Here is a 19,183-nt window from a genome sequence, read left to right on the forward strand (position 1 = left end):
ATAATAATTTATTTGTGCTCAATAGGTACAAAAAGTGTATAAATGGACTATATTCAATGTGGACGTTTGAACTTAAGTAGATCTGAGCTCTGTGACCAACTTGTATTTTAAATCTGTAAAAAATGCAATTTTATTTGTAGATATTTTATTGCTTTGTGAAGTTGTTGTTATTTCTTATTATTCACTTTTACTTGATTTGTGTCGCTCTAATATTATATTTTGAAAAATGCTTGAATCGACAATTTATACACACACAATAATTTTGCCGTTGAAATTGATTTATTGTAAAACATTTTTTGGCAATAAAGTTAAAATTGCTACAAAATAAAGAATTGATTTGTAATAGGTTTACTTGTTCAAGCTCTGTATGATTTCATATTGTTATGTTTCTAAAACAATTAATTTACACGTCCGAAAATGAGAATAAGAGCATCACATACTAGGATATAGAATTCCTTTACTATCAAAGAAAGTTACTCCAAATATCCATGTCTTTATTTAACAGAGATACGTCTTGAAATATTTAACCGATATTTGTAAATAACATTTTCCTTGATGTCGTACAATCAACTGATCAACTGATAGATGACTTAGCAATGAAAAATCTTTGAGATGTTTTGATACATAAGAATGAACTTACATGAATCCGCGCAAAACATTCGTTATGGAATTTTCTAGGAAATAAAACACAAAAAAGGATCCACATTTCAGATGAAAATATATTTATTTAAAGAAGTCGTCACTTACATTAATTTAGAATATAATCATGAAATATATTTTTTTAATTTGTTGTTTGTGTTGGACCACACCTTCTATTAAAATGGGCAGCACTGAGTTCCAAAAGCACAAAAAATATGGAATTCTTTAATAGATCAACTAGTTCCCTGTAGTTCCCTAAAAATGGGTAAAATATGCAAAAGATAATTAAGACATATGCTCAGAATTAGGTGAATATCTTTGTTTGTGATATACTTTGAGTTTTTAGTTCAAAGCATTTTGAGTCATTTTGGGCATAAAATAAAGCTTTTACGGAGTCAGCAAATAATTTTAAACTTTTTACATACGATATTGATCTAGACCTTTATCAAATGCTGAACAAACTTGAAATCTCCGGGTTTCACCAAGTTAAAATATGATAAACAAGATCGACAAGGAAAGGCGGCATTCAATGAACGCAGCCCCCACCCGACCCAGCAACAAGCGCCGGCGGCAAGGAGCCCAGGAGGACCCCAAAGAAAAACAGGACAGGGCACAAGGCAGAGTACGGGCAGGCAAACCACTACATCAGAATACATAATAAGTAACTTATAAGGAAATAAAACAAAACAAATAAATGATTTAATATAAGGCCCACAATGTCAAAAGGCACAGGGGAAGGGGACATGAGACACGGGGAAGAGGGGGGGGGGGAAATAAAATAAATATAAACCAGGGACAAAGGGAAGAAACTTACCGTAGACGAGAAACAACAAGAGATACGAGCAAAAGTGTCACCAAAACAGTATAAAACAACATAGACATACATCTGAGGAACACAGAGGGGCGCCGCCTTGGAACGGTCAGCAGCATAATAATGACTACTGGGGAGTTTAAACCGGTTAATGGTGAACCAAACCTCGCTCATGAGCCCCACCATGTTCCTATAAACGAGACAGTGTAAATAAAATGAATCCCCGCCAAGTGAAATTCTAACAGTTGTTATGGTTACAAAAGGTTAAATAAGTAAAAACACCAAAAATGATCATGTAGAAACATATAAAAGTAAACCCAATGACCATAACAAAAGTACTCGATGTCTTAAAGGAAGACAGAGCAACAAAGAAAATCACCTACCAAGGGCCCGACGAAGCAAGACAGAAAGACAAACATTAAGGCAATTCAGTCCCAAAGGGCTTTAAGAACTGTCCATCATATAGTCTCCCACCTTGGTCCGTCAGATGTAATCAAAAGAGGAAAGCGTAGTGTCCAACTGTAAATGGGTTGAACACTAAGCATGCGGTATGTCTTAAAATAGTAGGGTCATAACCCCTTTTAATAAAACGTTTTATAATTTTAGTAAACACAACAGAAAAATTACAATGACCCAAGATCTTACGAAGTTTGTAAACCACATCACCGTAAAAATCAGGCTGGCTAATCCCTTGTCGCAGAAGTGTTTTTAGATCACTATTGAATTTTGAAATTAAATCAAAGTTACGATTGTAAAATTTTGTAAAATATTTACGTAATTTATAATAGCGGTAGTCCTGTTTTAGAAGCTTACCGGTAATGAAAATATTTCGCTCGTTAAAATCCTTTACGTTGCTACAAGCTCTAGCAAATCTAATTAACTGAGATATATAAACCCCGTAAGATGTTGCGTGCGGTACGTCTCCATCCAAATGAGGATAATTTACTATACTAAAATCAAAGTCATCTCTTTTATCATAAATTTTCGTGTGAATCGAATTGTTTTTGATAGTGATATGAAGATCCAAAAATGATGTAGTTAAATTTCAAGAATTCGTTTTATTAAGTTGTAGCTCCGTAGGATAAATATTAGACACCATTTGATCAAAAAAAAGAAATTATCTAAATTAAAAATGTCATCAAGATATCTGGAAGTGTTATTAAATGCTGATATAACATCTTGTTGTGTATTTTCAGAGAGACTTAACATAAAATCTCTTTTCATAGCAATACAAAAACAAATCGGCGACCAGGGGTGCACAATTAGTACCCATAGGAATTCCTATGATTTGCTTGAATAGGGTATTACCAAACCTGACATAAATATTGTCTAAAAGAAAAGAGAGTCCTCTACAAACTTCGTCACAGGTCCACATAGTATATTGTTTAACAATACAGTTTGTAAAGAAGGCTTAAACCGCAGTAAGTTCTGTTACATAATACTATCGGTAAAGTAGATAAACTGTAAAATATAAGTACATTTTGGACACTCTGAAGGCGACTTATAAAACTAAACACTTAAGGTAAACAAAGTTCAGGACCGTTGATGAAAGATTGTATCAATCGTTAAAAAGAACCTCGGCGTGGTCAAGGCAAAGTAATATATATCAAAACAAAAAAAAATAAGCGTAAAATATTGTAATTATCTCAAAATTTATAATAGAAATAATAAAGCACTGGCGTTACCATTTATTTGAAAGAATCTCTATTGCAGTGTTTCAAAAGAAATCAGGCAATGTATCTGCTATATACATATATTCGAATTGATCCAAATGTACTTTTGTGCAGTATAGCAACATGTACTTGATTATCGAATAATGAGAAAACTTACAATTTGTCTTCATTAATATAATGATGACAAATGACGAAGCTATAAGAAGATAAAAACAGATTTTAAACATTATACACTAAAGAGATTAAGGGTTTAATGCGACATATTCAAAATGAATGATTTCAGATAAATACTACAAAATGTACATAAACATTGGTAATATTGGTACTAGATGGTTTAGGGAACGCTGAAGTTTCTTCAAATTTTTAAGAAAGAAATATGGAGTTTCATCATCACGTGGCTATGATGTAACTTAATGATTCACAGCAAATCGTCTTATCTAATCAAAGTTTGGTTCCCCCCTCACTTAAATTGTATTTTTTGACGTCATTGTTATTATATTCCTGAATATATATTGACATAATAAACAATTAGCAGAGCCTTCATATTACAATAATGTCGCTACTTATGCTTACACAATTGAAACATTAAATAGTAATTTTATAAATATCTTATAAATGTATTTTAAAATGGAAACAGAACCAGAGATTAACGAGCTTTAAATGCTATTTCGTTGGCAGTTAATTTGTATTAGAAAATAATAGGTTTTCTAAGGCATTACACATGTAGCAGTTCATGATATTATCATTTTGTTGTATTATGTATGAAGTAATTCATAAAAGTATCGTGCTATAACACTATCACTGTACTTTGTTATTCTATGATTATGTTTTTATTTTATACATGTGGTAGTTTATGGTATCATAGTCTTATTGCCTTTTGTATGTAGTAGTTCATAACGCTATGTTTTTGATTAGCATGAGTGTTTAGTTCTGATAATTGTGTTACTTTCATTTTGCGTTGGAAATGTTATTATTTGTCTTCTATTGTATTAGCGATTCCCAGAGTTACAAAAATACGTGATAAAATTGTTTCTGGTAATTGCCAAGTTTTAATCATTATAACATAATTGTCGAGTAAATATTTATTTATTTATGAAAAATATTTGATAATAAACAGACATGTGTTTATTGTAATGTACCAGCTTCAACATTATTTGTGTATTGTTATGAGTAAATTAATCATTTATTAAATAATTTACATTCCAGACGCATATATCAGTAACTTTATTTGTGTAATGACAGTAAAAACGTTTGTTAAACGAAAGTAATTCACATATAATTTTTAAAAGATGGTGGATTAGTGACTAACCAAAATTGAAAAGTATGCTTACCCCATAAAATAATTGTTGAATCTCATATAAATTTATAACAAATATAATACGTAGACAAAGTTTGTTCATAAATATCAAAAATATACGTTTTCCATTGATTTATTCAAATTATTTAAAAATACTTACTGATCATGTTTTAATGTAGACCACCACACTTTAAGGTTGAAACAAAGATTCATGCAAAAACTAGCTTCAGCTGGTATTATATGTATTTGTGACGTAATTTAACATATTATTTTCATAAAAATCGTTGAGTATATTTTGATAGTAAAATACCTTCAAAGATTCACCTGGATTAAATTAAAATGTAATATAATAATGATAATATTTTTCTATATTTTATTTTTGAAGAAAATCATGATTTAGGGGCATAAACTTTTAAAAAAATGGTTATGAAAGAAAGGACCCCTTTTAAATTTTATTCCCCTTAATATTCCTTCCCCAAATTTTAAAATCCCCTTATGGAAAAGATATGAAAAAGATTTTTTGTTAAAAAACCAAAGTAAACAAAAATGAGGGGTTTTTGTCTTTGGGGACCCCTTGTTGCTTGGGTTTTCTTTTAAAGGTTTTAAGGGGGGTGATTTTAAATTTCAAAAACCCTTTTTCCCACGTGTGAAAGAGGGACCCTTTAAAAGGTTTGAAAATGTGTCCCATGCCCCTCTTTTAGCCCGGAGCAGATGAGGTGGTTTTAACCCCCGGTTTTTAATATCCCAAAGGGGACAAAAAAATTTTTTCCCTTTTTATTGCGGTATGAAAATTTCCCGTGTTTTTGGGTAAACCCAAAAAACCCAAAAAATTTTAAACGAAAACTGAAATTTATTTTTAAAAGTAAGAGTTTTTAATGTTAAATGGCACATTTTAGGGCCCCCGAGGAAATTTTAGTCGAAATGTCGTTGGAAAAAATAATGGTTTTGTCATCATAAAAAATTTTTAAAAAAACCCTAAAAAGTAGGATGTTTTCACGGGGTATTTTAAAGGTTATCAAAAATTGAAAATTACCGGGAATAGTATTTAAATGATTTATATTTTATATTTTTTTTTGGGATTTTTAAAAACCCTAGTGATGAAGCGGGAAGTGTTGTTAGTAAACCCGGGAAAAGACCCTTTAAGAGTAAAAGGTGAAAAAGTAACTTTTATAGAAAAAATTTTTTAAGGCCCAAAGTTGAAATTTTTCGGAATGTAAATTTAAAGTATATAATTGTAAATTTAAAGGGAAAATTTTGGAATCCCTTTTTTAATCTTAAAATGTGTTGAACCTGCATAGTCAATATCATATATTTCAAATTAGATAAGCTATATCAGAACATGAAAAATAAAGGATAACAAGAAGCAAATTGCTGTAAATTAGATAAAATGGTTAAATATTTGACAAATATGCTATTTTAAATGAAATATATACGGTGAAACAACATTTTAAGATTAAATAACTTACATTCACTTTGCTCAAATTCATTTATGCAACTAATTTAAGATTTTAATTAGAATAAGAAAAGCAGTAAAAAATCAGGGTTGCCTTTCATGGAAAATCCTACGTCTAAAAAATGTCTTAAAACCAAAACGGAAACAATTTTCGTTTCAAAGAAAATAACCAAACTTATGACTCTTTTGTTGAGAAATTTTATAGCGATGCAGGTGAACATTTATAGATTGAAGCTTTAATTGTATTTTGTAACTTTTCTTAGAAGAATGACTTAAAGATCCTGTAACACAATTTTTTTCATGGTTTTATTTCATAAATATGATGCTCAAATTAAGATTTGTCAATATTGTAAGTTCCAATAAGCATAATTTATAAAGATATTACCCGAATTTAACATTTCATGTATATAAAGGGAGGTAATGTGAAATTTAATTTCTATAAAATTCTAAGTCAAATTTTAACTATAAGAAATGAATGCATTAATTTAATGATTAAATATAATTTGCACAAATATTTGCAGTAAACATTATACCATATTCTTCGATGTTTTGAAAATTGATTTATTTGCATAATTGTATACATATATAATTTTTTTGCAAAGTGTGGTATACACACAGTAACAATACCAATCACAAAAACATACCGGATTTTAAAAATAAAAGTCTAAACTTCTTTTACTTAAGATGAAAATATTTTTGAAAACGGTCTTTAAGTTAGTTCGTAATAGTTTGACATAAGTCATAGGACTTAGGATACATTAACGGTTTCTATAAAACGCAGCGCAGGAATATTGCAAACTCCATTCATAAGAATTTTGATATATTACTTCACATGTACATGTTGGAGCATAATATATTAAAGCAGGATACGAATAGAATTATATAAGACTATTCAGCATTAAATAAGATTGTAAATTAACGCTATGTGAATCACAATAAAATGGTTTTGCTCCTAAGGAGTATTATAAGTGTTGTTTTAAAAAATCTGGAAACAAAAGTGATCCCTCGGAAGCATTAATCACAACAAAATTACAAGAGAACTGCAGACTCGGTGGTTTGATTGAGTCTGTACATGAGGGATAATGAATACGTGCAAACATCCCTCACGCCCCCTAGCACCGGCTAAACCATGCAATAGGTATCCGAACAAACAGTCCAACTGAATTGGGCCCAACAACATAAAGCAACGGATCAAAGTAATGATATTCAACTAGAATCACATATTCCCTTTTTTTTTTGTGTTGGATGATGATTTTGTAGAATTTTTTTAAGATGACTTTTATAGCATTATTAGTTTATCTGTGTTCCGCCAAAAGACAATTGAAGACCAAATATGTTGATAAATTACCCCTATAAAAGGTTTAATATTATTCCTAAAGAAAGCAAAGACGACAAAAATTTTTTTATAACGACAGAATGGGAAACAATGAAACAAATTCGATTCTTTCCGTTTACATGAGGATGTGTGCATGTGTGTATGCGTGTGTGCGCGCACGCGTGTGTACGTGTACGTGTTTGTGTTTGTGCGTACATACGTGTGAAACGTAAAAAAACATTCAAAAGTAATTTCAAACTTCTATCATATGATTGTTCTTACTATCTAGCTGTTCAGATATCAGCTGCTATTAGAAAATAAAAAATTTTGTCTTAATAATATTTTATTGCTAATATATACGTACATGTATTAATATACAAATAAAAAACAGGAGGTTTTTAAAGTAATTAATAGCAAAAGGGTTTTGCCCAAGTTATTTTCATACTAGCCCCTTCCCAAAGAAAATTTAGATATAATTTATATTTTTATCAGAAACGAATGCACTTTAAATGGATATTGTAACTATTTGAAAATAAACAAAATTATATAAAAAAAAGAGTCTAGTTTAATTAGGAAAAAAGTAAATAAAAAATCAAAATGATCCCCGTGAAAAATTTTTAAAACAAGTATAAAAGACCCAGTTATCATTTGAGGCTTATGGGTTGTTTTACGTCTAAAATTTTTTAAAAATTAATAAATAGTTAGCAGTAATCTTATCTTAAATATCGAAAGACAACTGAATGAAACTATATTTATAATTCGCAAATTTGTATTAACTAGAAATAAGTTTGATGTATTAAAATGCACCATGATTTCTCAACATGAGTAATATAACTCTTTTGTAAATTATGTCTATGTCAGTTACTTTGTCATTTTGATATGAGATCTGGCACATTATTGATTCCAGACTTTTTTGTATGAATAGAGAATTCTAATTAATATATTCCTGCATAAATAATGATTGCCCTAACAAACCAAATAGATACATATACCCATAATAATAATCATATTTTTTTCTGTTATTACGGAAAAATAGATCAGGCAGCAAATAGTAAAGTACAGAGCACTGTTAGTATATGAATATTTCCTCGTAATATTATATGACTATTTGACACCAATATAATGAACCTAGAATAGCTGAAAAAAGAACAACTCGATCACCTCTTGCAACCGTGATTCGGCTATGCAATTAGTCTGTGTTTCAGATACAACTTCCGTACTAGTCTGTGTAATTTCCTAAAAGTTGAGGGTATTCTGAAAAAAAGAAAGAAATGGAAAAATTGCTGTCGCCTGCAATAATAATACAGAGAAACATTTTTAGTCAATAAATTAGAAATTTAATCATTATATTAAAAACAACTGGGTAAACGTTTAGCATTATTGTATCAAATTTGTATAAACCTTGTTTACGGAATTAATGCTACAAATACGAGACATTTCTGCAAGAAAACAGTTATACCGGCAACATATCGATATCAATCAAGACAGTTGAAGATACACTTAAAATGTTTAGATGAATAAAATAATATGTCGCGCATATTAACTATGAAATACAAGGTTGTATCTGAAGAAACGTTTCGAATAGACGACGTAGTAAAATAGAGAAAATAAAAATCCCCAAAGAAAGTCCAAAACAGAAAAATTGCAAAATGTTGCAGGCTCAGTTTTAATGCGCCTGTTTATGGACAATACTGTAAAGTGCCAACCGCTGTCCACGCCCCCCCCCCCAGCATCGGCTTAAGTAGTATTCGAAAATGGTGAAGTTTGAATTTAGAAACATCCGCAGATGTGTTCATACGGCGGTTATTATGGAACCTACAATGTGGCATGTAAATGCCATTACCTGAAAAGCGGCGAATGGTCCCAAAATAATAGAAAGCGTGTGTCTTAAACGAGAAATCAATGGGCGGAACTAAATAAAATGGAATTTTGAAAGGTGATCAAAGCTTATGAAGCCTGCATATCATAGAAAAGACGACAAAAGACAACGTTAAAAAGCAGGCAACATATCCTAAGTAGGAACTAAGTAGTTGGGCCAACTGGTAAGAACTAAAAATACCAGAAACACAACAATAACGCCTGTATATATAATATCATTAAAATTGTTAAATAAATATACAGTCATGTAGTACATAAATTAGGCTTAAGTTTTCATTCATTGTACGCAATTTTGAAATTAAACTTAAAGTATATTTAGTACTCAATTCCTCTTTCTTTTTAAAAATGTTCTATTGCGCATGGTGCACCAAAAGGTAAAAGTTTCTGCTTCCAATTATTAAAGCAAATTATTCCCATCGGCAAACGAAATGAGGAAATGTGTACAACACTTTATTTCTGGTCAATTAAATCAAAATTACCTTCAGGAAACACAGATTATACAAACTCATTCTTAAAAATAATCAACGACTATCATTTTACTTTAATTGGGGATAATGATCGGTATTTAGATATTTCGATATAAATGAATTGGTTTATTTATATTTTTAGTTTATTCTGATTTAATGTTAAAAAATAGTTTGTCCACGGAAATAGAAGCCGTCTGAACTAAAATGAATGTATGCATATATATGCCATATTAAAAGCTTTTAAAAAACAGTTGTAGTTAAGGAAAAAAGTCAAACAACCTTTGCAGTAAATACTTTAAATCGTACTTATAACGGCTACTTCAAATACTTTACATTTTAAGATGGTCTTATAAATTAAGGTTTAAAATTAACGGACTAACAAAATTTGATTCACTCACTCTAAGCTTTATATCTGTAAAGTCGTCAATATGATGTAGCACTTAAGTTGTATTTTAGGAAAAAGGTCTGGGAAAATTATATAAAAGAAAACGTTTGTAGTAAATACTTATTAAAAGCAATACTTGTCCATTTGCTTGAAAACGTACTAATTACATTCACTTCAATTTTTTTCATTTTAAAGATGTTTTTGTACATGCATATTACGCTTTAACGGACTAGCGAAACTGATCCATTTTCCGCCTTTTATCTGTAAATTCGTCAATATATTGTAGACATTCTTATCATGTTAAGTTAAAGTATTTATAAAAGCACTCATAAACAATCTAGACATACTTCAATTTTTACAGTGATGGTTAATTACAAAAAGTACAGTTAGCTATTATCTCATTTAATTAAACTCACCAAATTAAATCTATTTGAGATAATCAATCAATACTTAATAAATCATGATGTTTTGTTAGACAAATGACATTACTACATGTAGAACGCACAGTATTATTTATTAATCTGCATTATTTTACGTATTTTTAATCACTAATGCTGATTATTCCTTTGAGCTTTTCTTTTGAAATAGACGCATTATTTATTGTTGAAACTAAAGCATCTAATTTTGACATTGCAAGTCGGCTTTCCAATGGCAGATCTTTTTTTAAAAGTTCAGAAAATCTTTTAAGACATATTGGAGACATAATTTTTGGACCATTTTATCTTGAAGTAATTATAGTGTATTCATCAAAAACCTGTAAAGTTTTATTACGTTTTGCAATTTTCATAGTTTGGCTATTACGTATTTCTGTTTTTATTATATTTGTATGTGTACTATGCTTTGATTGTACATTAGCGTGTCAGAAAGGGCCATGATGCTATTTCAAGACAATCGTTTTTTGCTTATTATTTAATGATTGTATTCTATAGCGTCAAACAGTGACACGGATTATAGAATTACACTTTAAAGAGATAGGAAGGTTATTATAGATTACTATGTCTTCTAGAAATAATACAATTATAATGATTTGAACCCTAAAACAACTGTTGTTATTAATATCAGACAAGGAAATACTACGATTACAATAATAAATATAGTTGTGCAGAAGTTTATAGGATATCTACGGCTACGAAATGGACAGAACGTCATAATCAGAAAATAAAAATAAAAAGAGCACCTGATAATTCACGTTCTACAGACTGCGATTTTTCACTTTTGCATCGACTTGAACATTGAGAAAACAAACAGGGATATTTGGTTTATAATGCTATTTGTTCGATTTACGAAAACAATGAATTAAAAATAAAAATAAGATAATAGTAAGGGGTCCAATTAAGAACGAAACCACGATGGTGAAAAATTTGAGGTACGATGTTGAAAATCCACGATAATGAAAAGTCGAAATTGCAAAACTAAGATGACGAAGCGATATATTTCTTTTTTTTCAATGACCTTATTTTTGACTTTTCGCTACTGGGTGTTGTTTTGTGATTTTGTACTTTCGACTTTCGACTTTCATTATCGTGGTTAAGCATGCGCACTGAATGACTGACTGAGAACTAACAACTTTGTTTGGAGGTGGATTGGCTAATGAATAAACATGTAATGATTACGTTATTACCTATAATAAATTAAAGATAACAAGCCAACAACATGTGTGAAACAAGCAAATAAACCAAAAAATATCAATACTCGTGTATCATAGTGTGTGTTTTTGTTAAAATTACCAACTGAACGATTAATATACAGGCTCAATTAACCAAGCCTGCAATTTTGTCTTTCAATTTAGGGGCGTAATATGGGGATTTAGTGCTTCTCTATTTGACTATACGATCTTTTTTAAGAAAACAGAACCTAAGAGCTTTTTCCATCCAACATGATATGACATACGAGGGCTGTTCAAAAAGTTCGTGGACTGCGGCTCTACCGTTCACATCTTTTAATTTGCGTATATGATTTTACAAGAGACATATATGAAAATATGTCCTTAATAAACAGTGAAAAAATCAATACAATATGTTTACAAATAAAAATTCTGTGACAGTAACAAATCACAAGGGGTGCACAATCCGGCGCACGCTGATGATGAAACAAAATGACGTTCGTGACGTCGCAATACAAATGAAACATTTTGCCAGCGTCATTGTTTCTGAAAGTACTCTTTTTAGTGTTCAATATCTGCGGATCATATACCAAAACCATTTCTCTGTTTGCGATGATGACCCGAGATATAAAGTGGTCATCTATTCGCTCCATTCTCCGTATAAAGGTCCGAGTGCCGCATACTTTCCGCTCTTTATTGGGATTTATTAGTAATTTCGACACTAAACGGACAGTGTTATTAAGTTAATTCAATTGTTGATTGATAGTATCAATTTGAAACCGCCCTCGTCCGATCTTTATACAATATATTTTATCAACTGACAATTATTCTATGCGGTAAATCTACTGAACACCGGCTAGAATTAATTATCAAACTGATAATAATAATAATAACTACAAGTATTTATTGTAAATACGCATATATCCTGATGAATGAAATAAAAATACTATTTTAATTAAAATAAATTGTTTTGTCAGAATTGAATGCATACACCCGATGCAGAAATTAAACATGTCTGACATCTCGCAAAACTGTCATAATGCCTGAACTTCTGTAGATCTTTTGCAATTGACGTTACAAACGTCCCAACAATAAGCCGCTAAAATTATCCGTCGCTCTTTCTGTCTGTGAGCATGTATTTGCCGTATTTGAATCGCTTGCGCGACCTGCAACCAAGAGACTTGCTCGACAACTCATTGTTTTTCGTTAATTTAATCACCTTATAAAAATATAAAGGAGTATACCACATTTATTGGTAAAAATTTCCGAAAGAGCGAATTTCTAGTTTTTAAACGGGGTTTATACTTCCCAACTTACCCGTCTGTCTACTACTGCTCAAAACCTGTTTGTTCAGCTATTCAACGTCCAAACGACGCCAAAAGTCAGATTTATTTCATTTAAATATTAATAGATGATTACTTGTATTTAACTTCATAAAACAATCATTTAGTTTGTTTCAACATTTTTTTATATTTAAACATTATATGAAAATTTCGGCGTGCGCCGATGTTGCGTTGCCATGGTTATTAAAGTGCACATAACTCGTAAACTAAAAAAAGTTAACAATAAAAGTAAATCTTACATTTGAAAATAAAGACACTCTTTCGATTCATATCCACTAAGGGTGTTTTTATGAACCAAGTAAAAAATGACAGCAAATATCCACGAACTTTTTGAACATACCTCGTATACATCATTTTCTATATATCTGAATTCAAGACCGTCATGTGTCGTATTGTAAAAGCAAACTGATGTTAAGTCAATAGTAACCCGTATAAATTGACAAGTTGAGGAATGAGTTATTCCTTTGACCTTTTGTAAAAGTCAGTATCCTCATCATCGTTATTCAAATAATCAGAGAGTGAACAAATTTCATTTCATGACTGTATAATCCGATAAGAAACCTCGACAATTTGTCTTGATCTACATAGCGATAGAAAAATGTCAGGACAAATAAAGACATACAATAATCGTGAATGTATGAAAAGTATAGTATGCAAAATAATACTAAATTACTATAGAAAGACAAGTACACGTTAGGGACGTTATTTTAATTATAGTGTATTGTGTTGCTTGTTGATTTTGTTATAAAACTGTCCTTGCGTCATTCAAACTGTATAATTCTAACACTCTTCGAGATTTTTTTCACTAATAAAAGACAAAGAAGGAAAAAAAGGTGTTAAACTGCTTTTGTCGTTTTGATGCGAAAAAATAACCACTCAGGCCTACGGCCTTCGTTGCCAGTTTCTACACAACAAAACTCCAAACCGGTGTGTTTAATATACGATAAAGACTGCTAAGAATGATATTATTTCTTAAATAAAACTAAGTGCTTGGCTCGATCGTTTGTATTTATGAAGAAAAAAGGCACTTATGCACAACAAGCTTTCTTATACATTCATTCAAAACAAAGAACTTGTGATTTACAACAACAACAACAAAAAACATAGGTATACTTTTGGAACCTAATAAAATATGATTTTTTTGTTTCGATTTTACGTGGCAGCAATACAGAAGAGGTCATAAGACGCCTTTTCAGCTTTATTGGTGGAGGAATACCTCAGATGCCCCTCCGTGCGGTATTTGAAGCACAAACGGACACCTTAGTAGAACCGTCGACGTGCCATTAGGTATCTGAATAGCTTCGTCACATTAAAGAATGCCTTGCCAGTGAGGAGCAATGGTTTGAAGAGAATGACCTTAACCTCTTGGCCACAAATGCCCCAAAATTGATAAATCGTTTCAGTTATAATGCGACGCAGTAATTGGAAAACCTTAATGTTAAACTATAAGACAAAGGGATAATAAGTTAAAAAACAAAACTAAACAAACAAACAAACAGAAACAAAAAAACATAATAGTTACCCGTTATATGAATCACTATAAAATGTTTTATTTTAATCTACAGGAGAAATATAAGAATGGTTATTTTTGTCAAAAGTATAATGATTTATAGCAAAATAATCAACTGAAATAGTTTAACGATATATAGCAAAAGATAGAGTCAAAGATATCCAATTGGATAAAAATGTGATTGTTTTGCAAGACATTTGATTGTAAAAGTAAAATATGAAAGTATTAGCTGTAATACTTCTTCTGTTGCTACAAAGACACAAAATTTTTATAGTACATTGTACCGATTTATCTTAAGGTTATAACGTCTTTATTGTGAAGCCTTTAGGGTGTATTTTCTATTACTAAAATGTTCTCCAATTAAATGTGTTTCTTTCTGGTTCTTGCATTTTCATGTTGTCAGGCTGTGATGGCATTTTGACGTTTAGTAAATGAAAAGCAACATTAATTTTATAGTTTGATTCTGTAATTGTCTGACGAAATTAATGATCTTTTAGGAATTAAATTAAATGGCAAAACTTCTTGATTCCTGTCGTTCCTATTTTTTTTCTGAAACGTCATGAAACCTTATAATTGTTTAGAACATTATAGCATTATTTGCATATGAATTAGGAAAGGAATAGAGCAAGGAAGCAAGGAAGCAAGGAACATTACCTGTAGACATTACCTCATACAAAGACACAGTCATATAAGATGATAATTTACGATTCTACGCATCTTAGACCTCCTTTATAGATTTCCCTATGAACAATGTAATCGATTTATATCAACATTAGATAGTGTTTCGTAAGACAAACATCTTTATTTCAGTTAATGCACGTACGGGGCATACTAATTAAAGCAACTAACGGTTGTATTATTACCAATATTGTCTCAATATAATTCCTTTTCAGATAAAGCTCGTAATCACCAAAATTCTGGGGGTTTATGGATGACGGTTTTGCTTTAAACACGTCAATCTTTTCTTTCAGTCGATCTTAATAAAGATGAGATGAAACAGTTAACAAACGCTTACACAAACCTAATACGTTAAAACAAAATCGAAGGCATGTTTAAGGTGGATGGCTTTTCACGTGTGTTTCACTTGTCGGACTAGTAATCTAAGGATTGATGGCCGCGTGGGTTCAAACCCCGTCATGAGCGAGCCGTTGTTTCCGTGAGCAAGAAACTTTACACTCATCGCTTAGTACTGGTTGGTTCCAGGAACGGATTCGAGAGTGTTTCAATAAGCTTATGGCTTCCAACACAATCGAACTATCGAAATTCGTATATGCTATTTAAATAAATAAAAAGTCAGCTGAATGGTTTTGTAATTGATATAATAACAAATGTTGATGATACAATGCAGTAACAGTATACCAATATAAGCAAACAAAGACTGTTCATAATTAAAGACAGACTTAATTCACTTTGAACTAACGAAATAGTTTTTTTATGAATTTTAACAAAGATACCAAAATTGTTAAGATCTATGGCAACATATGTATTCAAATCCAATAAGTTGTTTCAATGTTTCAGTAGCTAACACACTTATCTTTTTAGGATTAAAACGGTAGGTTACACCCTTTACTTTCAATTGGCGTTTTCCGGTTATTTATTTACATAATATTTTGGATGAATAAAGTAAATGATTATAAAAATATTTGAAAGTAATATCTTTTACAAATGTACGGAAGCGTCCTGTTGCCAAGTCATTATGTTGAACTTCTATAAATTTTACTTCAACATAGAAGATGAAGAACACAACCTAATTAGGATATTATAACTCCTACACAGGTCTTTATAACTCCTACGTAAGAGATTTTTTTCACTTCTTAAACAACAACAACAAAGGAAGAAAGAAAATAAAATTTAATGATATATTTTTATACTCCTATGAGAGAAAAATATAATAATGAGATAATAACTGAAACATACAACTTTATAACAACTACTCTTACGTAGAGGATAAACAAGTTTAGGATATAAAAAAGCTTTATAAGGACTTTTTAGCTCCTACGTATGAGAAAAATAAACCTAGTTTGGAGTTTATAACGATGGAGATATATGGAATTATAAGAACACTTAAGGCCTTTTTATCTTTATCTCTTCCTGGGACTTTTTCTATGTAGGAGTTATTAAGTCCTACAAAGTAGTTACATACTTTTTATAAGGCTTTAAATCATTCCCGTAGGATTTATATTATTTTCAACCATTATGAATCGACACCAAGCCGCTTCCGTACTAAAGATAACAAAAAAAATAGATTTAAACGTTTAAGTCGCTTGAAATAAAGGTCAGGTAGGTTATCAGTAAATCATATATATATCAGACAAAGAATTTGTTCTAGCAAGTTACTGAGCAATATCATTGTAAGCATGAAGTCATACATAGTCATACTGGTGTTAGTGTTGTTTACTGTTCATGTTCAAAGCAAGGGTCTTAAGGAAAAGATTGAAAGTCTAGAAAATATGGTGACAGGTTTAAAAACTGATATTCAACAGTTAAAGACGGAACACCAACGAACAAAACGAGGTAAGTCACTTCTTATGTTACACTGTAATTGTCCTTAGACAATTTCATTGGTTAAAGATAAATGTTTCTTTAAGTACGCACAAAAATTATTTTCTCCACAATTTTGTACTTTCTCGCTGTTCAGACAAGCTTGCTTTCAACATCCTTTTTGCATTATCCATTTTGCTTGTTTTTATATTAAGTTAAACAATGTTTCGCGTTTAAATAAATTTAACTACATTTATAAGAGATAAAAAAGCCATTAAAGACGTTTGAATTACTAAACAAGGTTTTTAGATACATTTCATAATATTTCAGTTTCAGTTTATATTTTTTAACAAATATAATTCCTATTGACTAGAAGCGGTATAAAAGAAATAGCAAATTGATTGATTAATCAACATAAAAGAGAAATACATAATTTCGAAAATATGAAAATAATGAAATAACATTTATATAATTTAATAATTATACTATTTTGAGTTTTGATGTTACAATGTAATGTCTTTAATTATGTAACTATTAAAAACTCAATGTACACAACACCAAATATCATTTCAATCTAAATATAAATACATTAAAAAAGAGACATAATATTTAACATGGTCCATGTAGAGATGTTATATTTCCGGTTCTTAAAGATAGATCAGCGCGACATATTTGTTCTGTTTTTTGTTATAGTTTATTCCATTTTTTCAAATTGTGTGGTTCCATTATTCCTAATGTAATTATGTTTTAATTTAATGATTTATATTTTGACGTGTCTGTCTGTGGTATGCAGGTCTCATACCCCTTTTCAAAATTCGGTTCTTTTTTATTTCGCCAGAATTATTGTTTTACTTTTTATTGTTGGGAACATGCATTTTTACACTGTGTCGTGGAATGACTTTAAAGTGTCACATTAAAGGTTTCATGATTGTCATTGAAAGAACACATCTGCGGATGTTTCTGAATTCAAATTGTCACCATTGCCATGTATAAATGTTGAATACTGTTCAAGACGGTGTTAAGGGGCATTGACGGTTGCTTCCATTTACCTTTACTGTTCATGAACAGACGACAAAATCAGACCGAGCTTAAAACATTTTAAATTTTGCTGTTTTAACGTTATTTATTTTTTCCTATAACATTTTGAGGAAAACAATTTAAATGCTAAGTGAATAACTTTTTTTGTGGTATGGAACGTTGAATGTTAAAGTGTCTTGCATAATGAATGTAAATATGTTATGCATATATGCACTTTATATTTATTTTAGCTGCAAGTGGAAGCACAGTGGCGTTTTCAGCCCATGTGAATTACGACGACAGCTTGACGACTGGACAGGTCATCGTATTCGACACCGTGCAAACGAACATCGGCAACGCATATGATAATGTCCAAGGAAAGTTCACATGTCCTGTAAATGGAGCATATCATTTCACAGTATCAATTCTGTCACACGTCAACCATTTACTAGAAGCATTCATTAAACATGAAGGTACTTCGGTAGCTGGTCTTTATACAATTGGGGCTGGTCCTGGTATCGACGATCAAAGCTCAAACTCTGTCGTGGTTCACTGCATGGCAGGTCAACAGATTTGGGTAGAAAGTCAAAATAATTATCTGATCAACGGGGAACGAGTTGGATTCACACTTTTTACGGGCTTTCTTATTGCTGCTGATGTGGAAACAGAACCTGTTGGGTAGTGCCTGTTGGCCACGTTTTATGACCATTCTTCTAATGTTACTATAATATTATTTGAAACTGACATGTCTCCTTTTTCAAAATGTGAAATGCTTACAAGAAAATTTTTTATTCATACATTGTTTGATTTAAACAATAAACATTTAATTGAATGATGTGTTTTTCCCCTCTGTGTGTGTATGCGCGCATGCGCGTGTGTGTGTTCGTGTGCATGTGTGTTTTAAAAAATGTAGCATTAAAACATTCTTACAACTTAATGCTAACTTGTTACAAACTATTCACAGAGTGTTATATATACTATCGTATCTTCCTCCGAAATATAAGAGCATTACAATTCTCAAAGATAGATACTTCATGTATAGAGTTCATTATAAGAATTTTCAAACATTTTTAGCGAGATCGTATTTTAAAACTATTATAGTCTGTTCTCAAACAAATATGTAACTTGCTATTAAAGTTAAATTACCCGCGATAGAATGTAACTTGTTGCGGAAACCTTTGATAATATATAAAACATTGTTTTACACCGATTCTCTATCCCTTTGATTAGATCAGCGGGATTTTGGAACAATGTAAGATATGAAACTCTGGTACCCACGTCAGTATTCCTTAAAGTTATAAATTCAACAGA

The 19,183-nt window shown here is 30.8% G+C and overlaps 1 protein-coding gene across 2 annotated transcripts in view; it reads left to right on the forward strand.

Annotated features, from left to right (window-relative positions):
* Positions 1-16,693: 16,693 nt before the first annotated feature.
* The window catches only part of LOC132746537 (complement C1q tumor necrosis factor-related protein 3-like), a 31,350-nt gene continuing 28,860 nt past the window's right edge, over positions 16,694-19,183 (forward strand). Inside the window, exons 1-2 of one of the 2 annotated variants that reach the window (XM_060735723.1) lie at positions 16,694-16,888; positions 18,124-18,699. In XM_060735723.1, coding sequence (XP_060591706.1) covers positions 16,732-16,888; positions 18,124-18,554 — 588 coding nt within the window. In that variant the 5' untranslated portion in view covers positions 16,694-16,731 and the 3' untranslated portion in view covers positions 18,555-18,699. Of the gene's footprint in view, positions 16,889-18,123; positions 18,700-19,183 lie in introns of those variants that run through there. The other variant, XM_060735724.1, reaches the window with a different exon arrangement.

This window comes from Ruditapes philippinarum, unplaced genomic scaffold, assembly GCF_026571515.1.
Source record: "Ruditapes philippinarum isolate M1 unplaced genomic scaffold, ASM2657151v2 ctg2038_1_1_1_1, whole genome shotgun sequence".
Taxonomy (NCBI): Eukaryota; Metazoa; Mollusca; class Bivalvia; order Venerida; family Veneridae; genus Ruditapes; species Ruditapes philippinarum.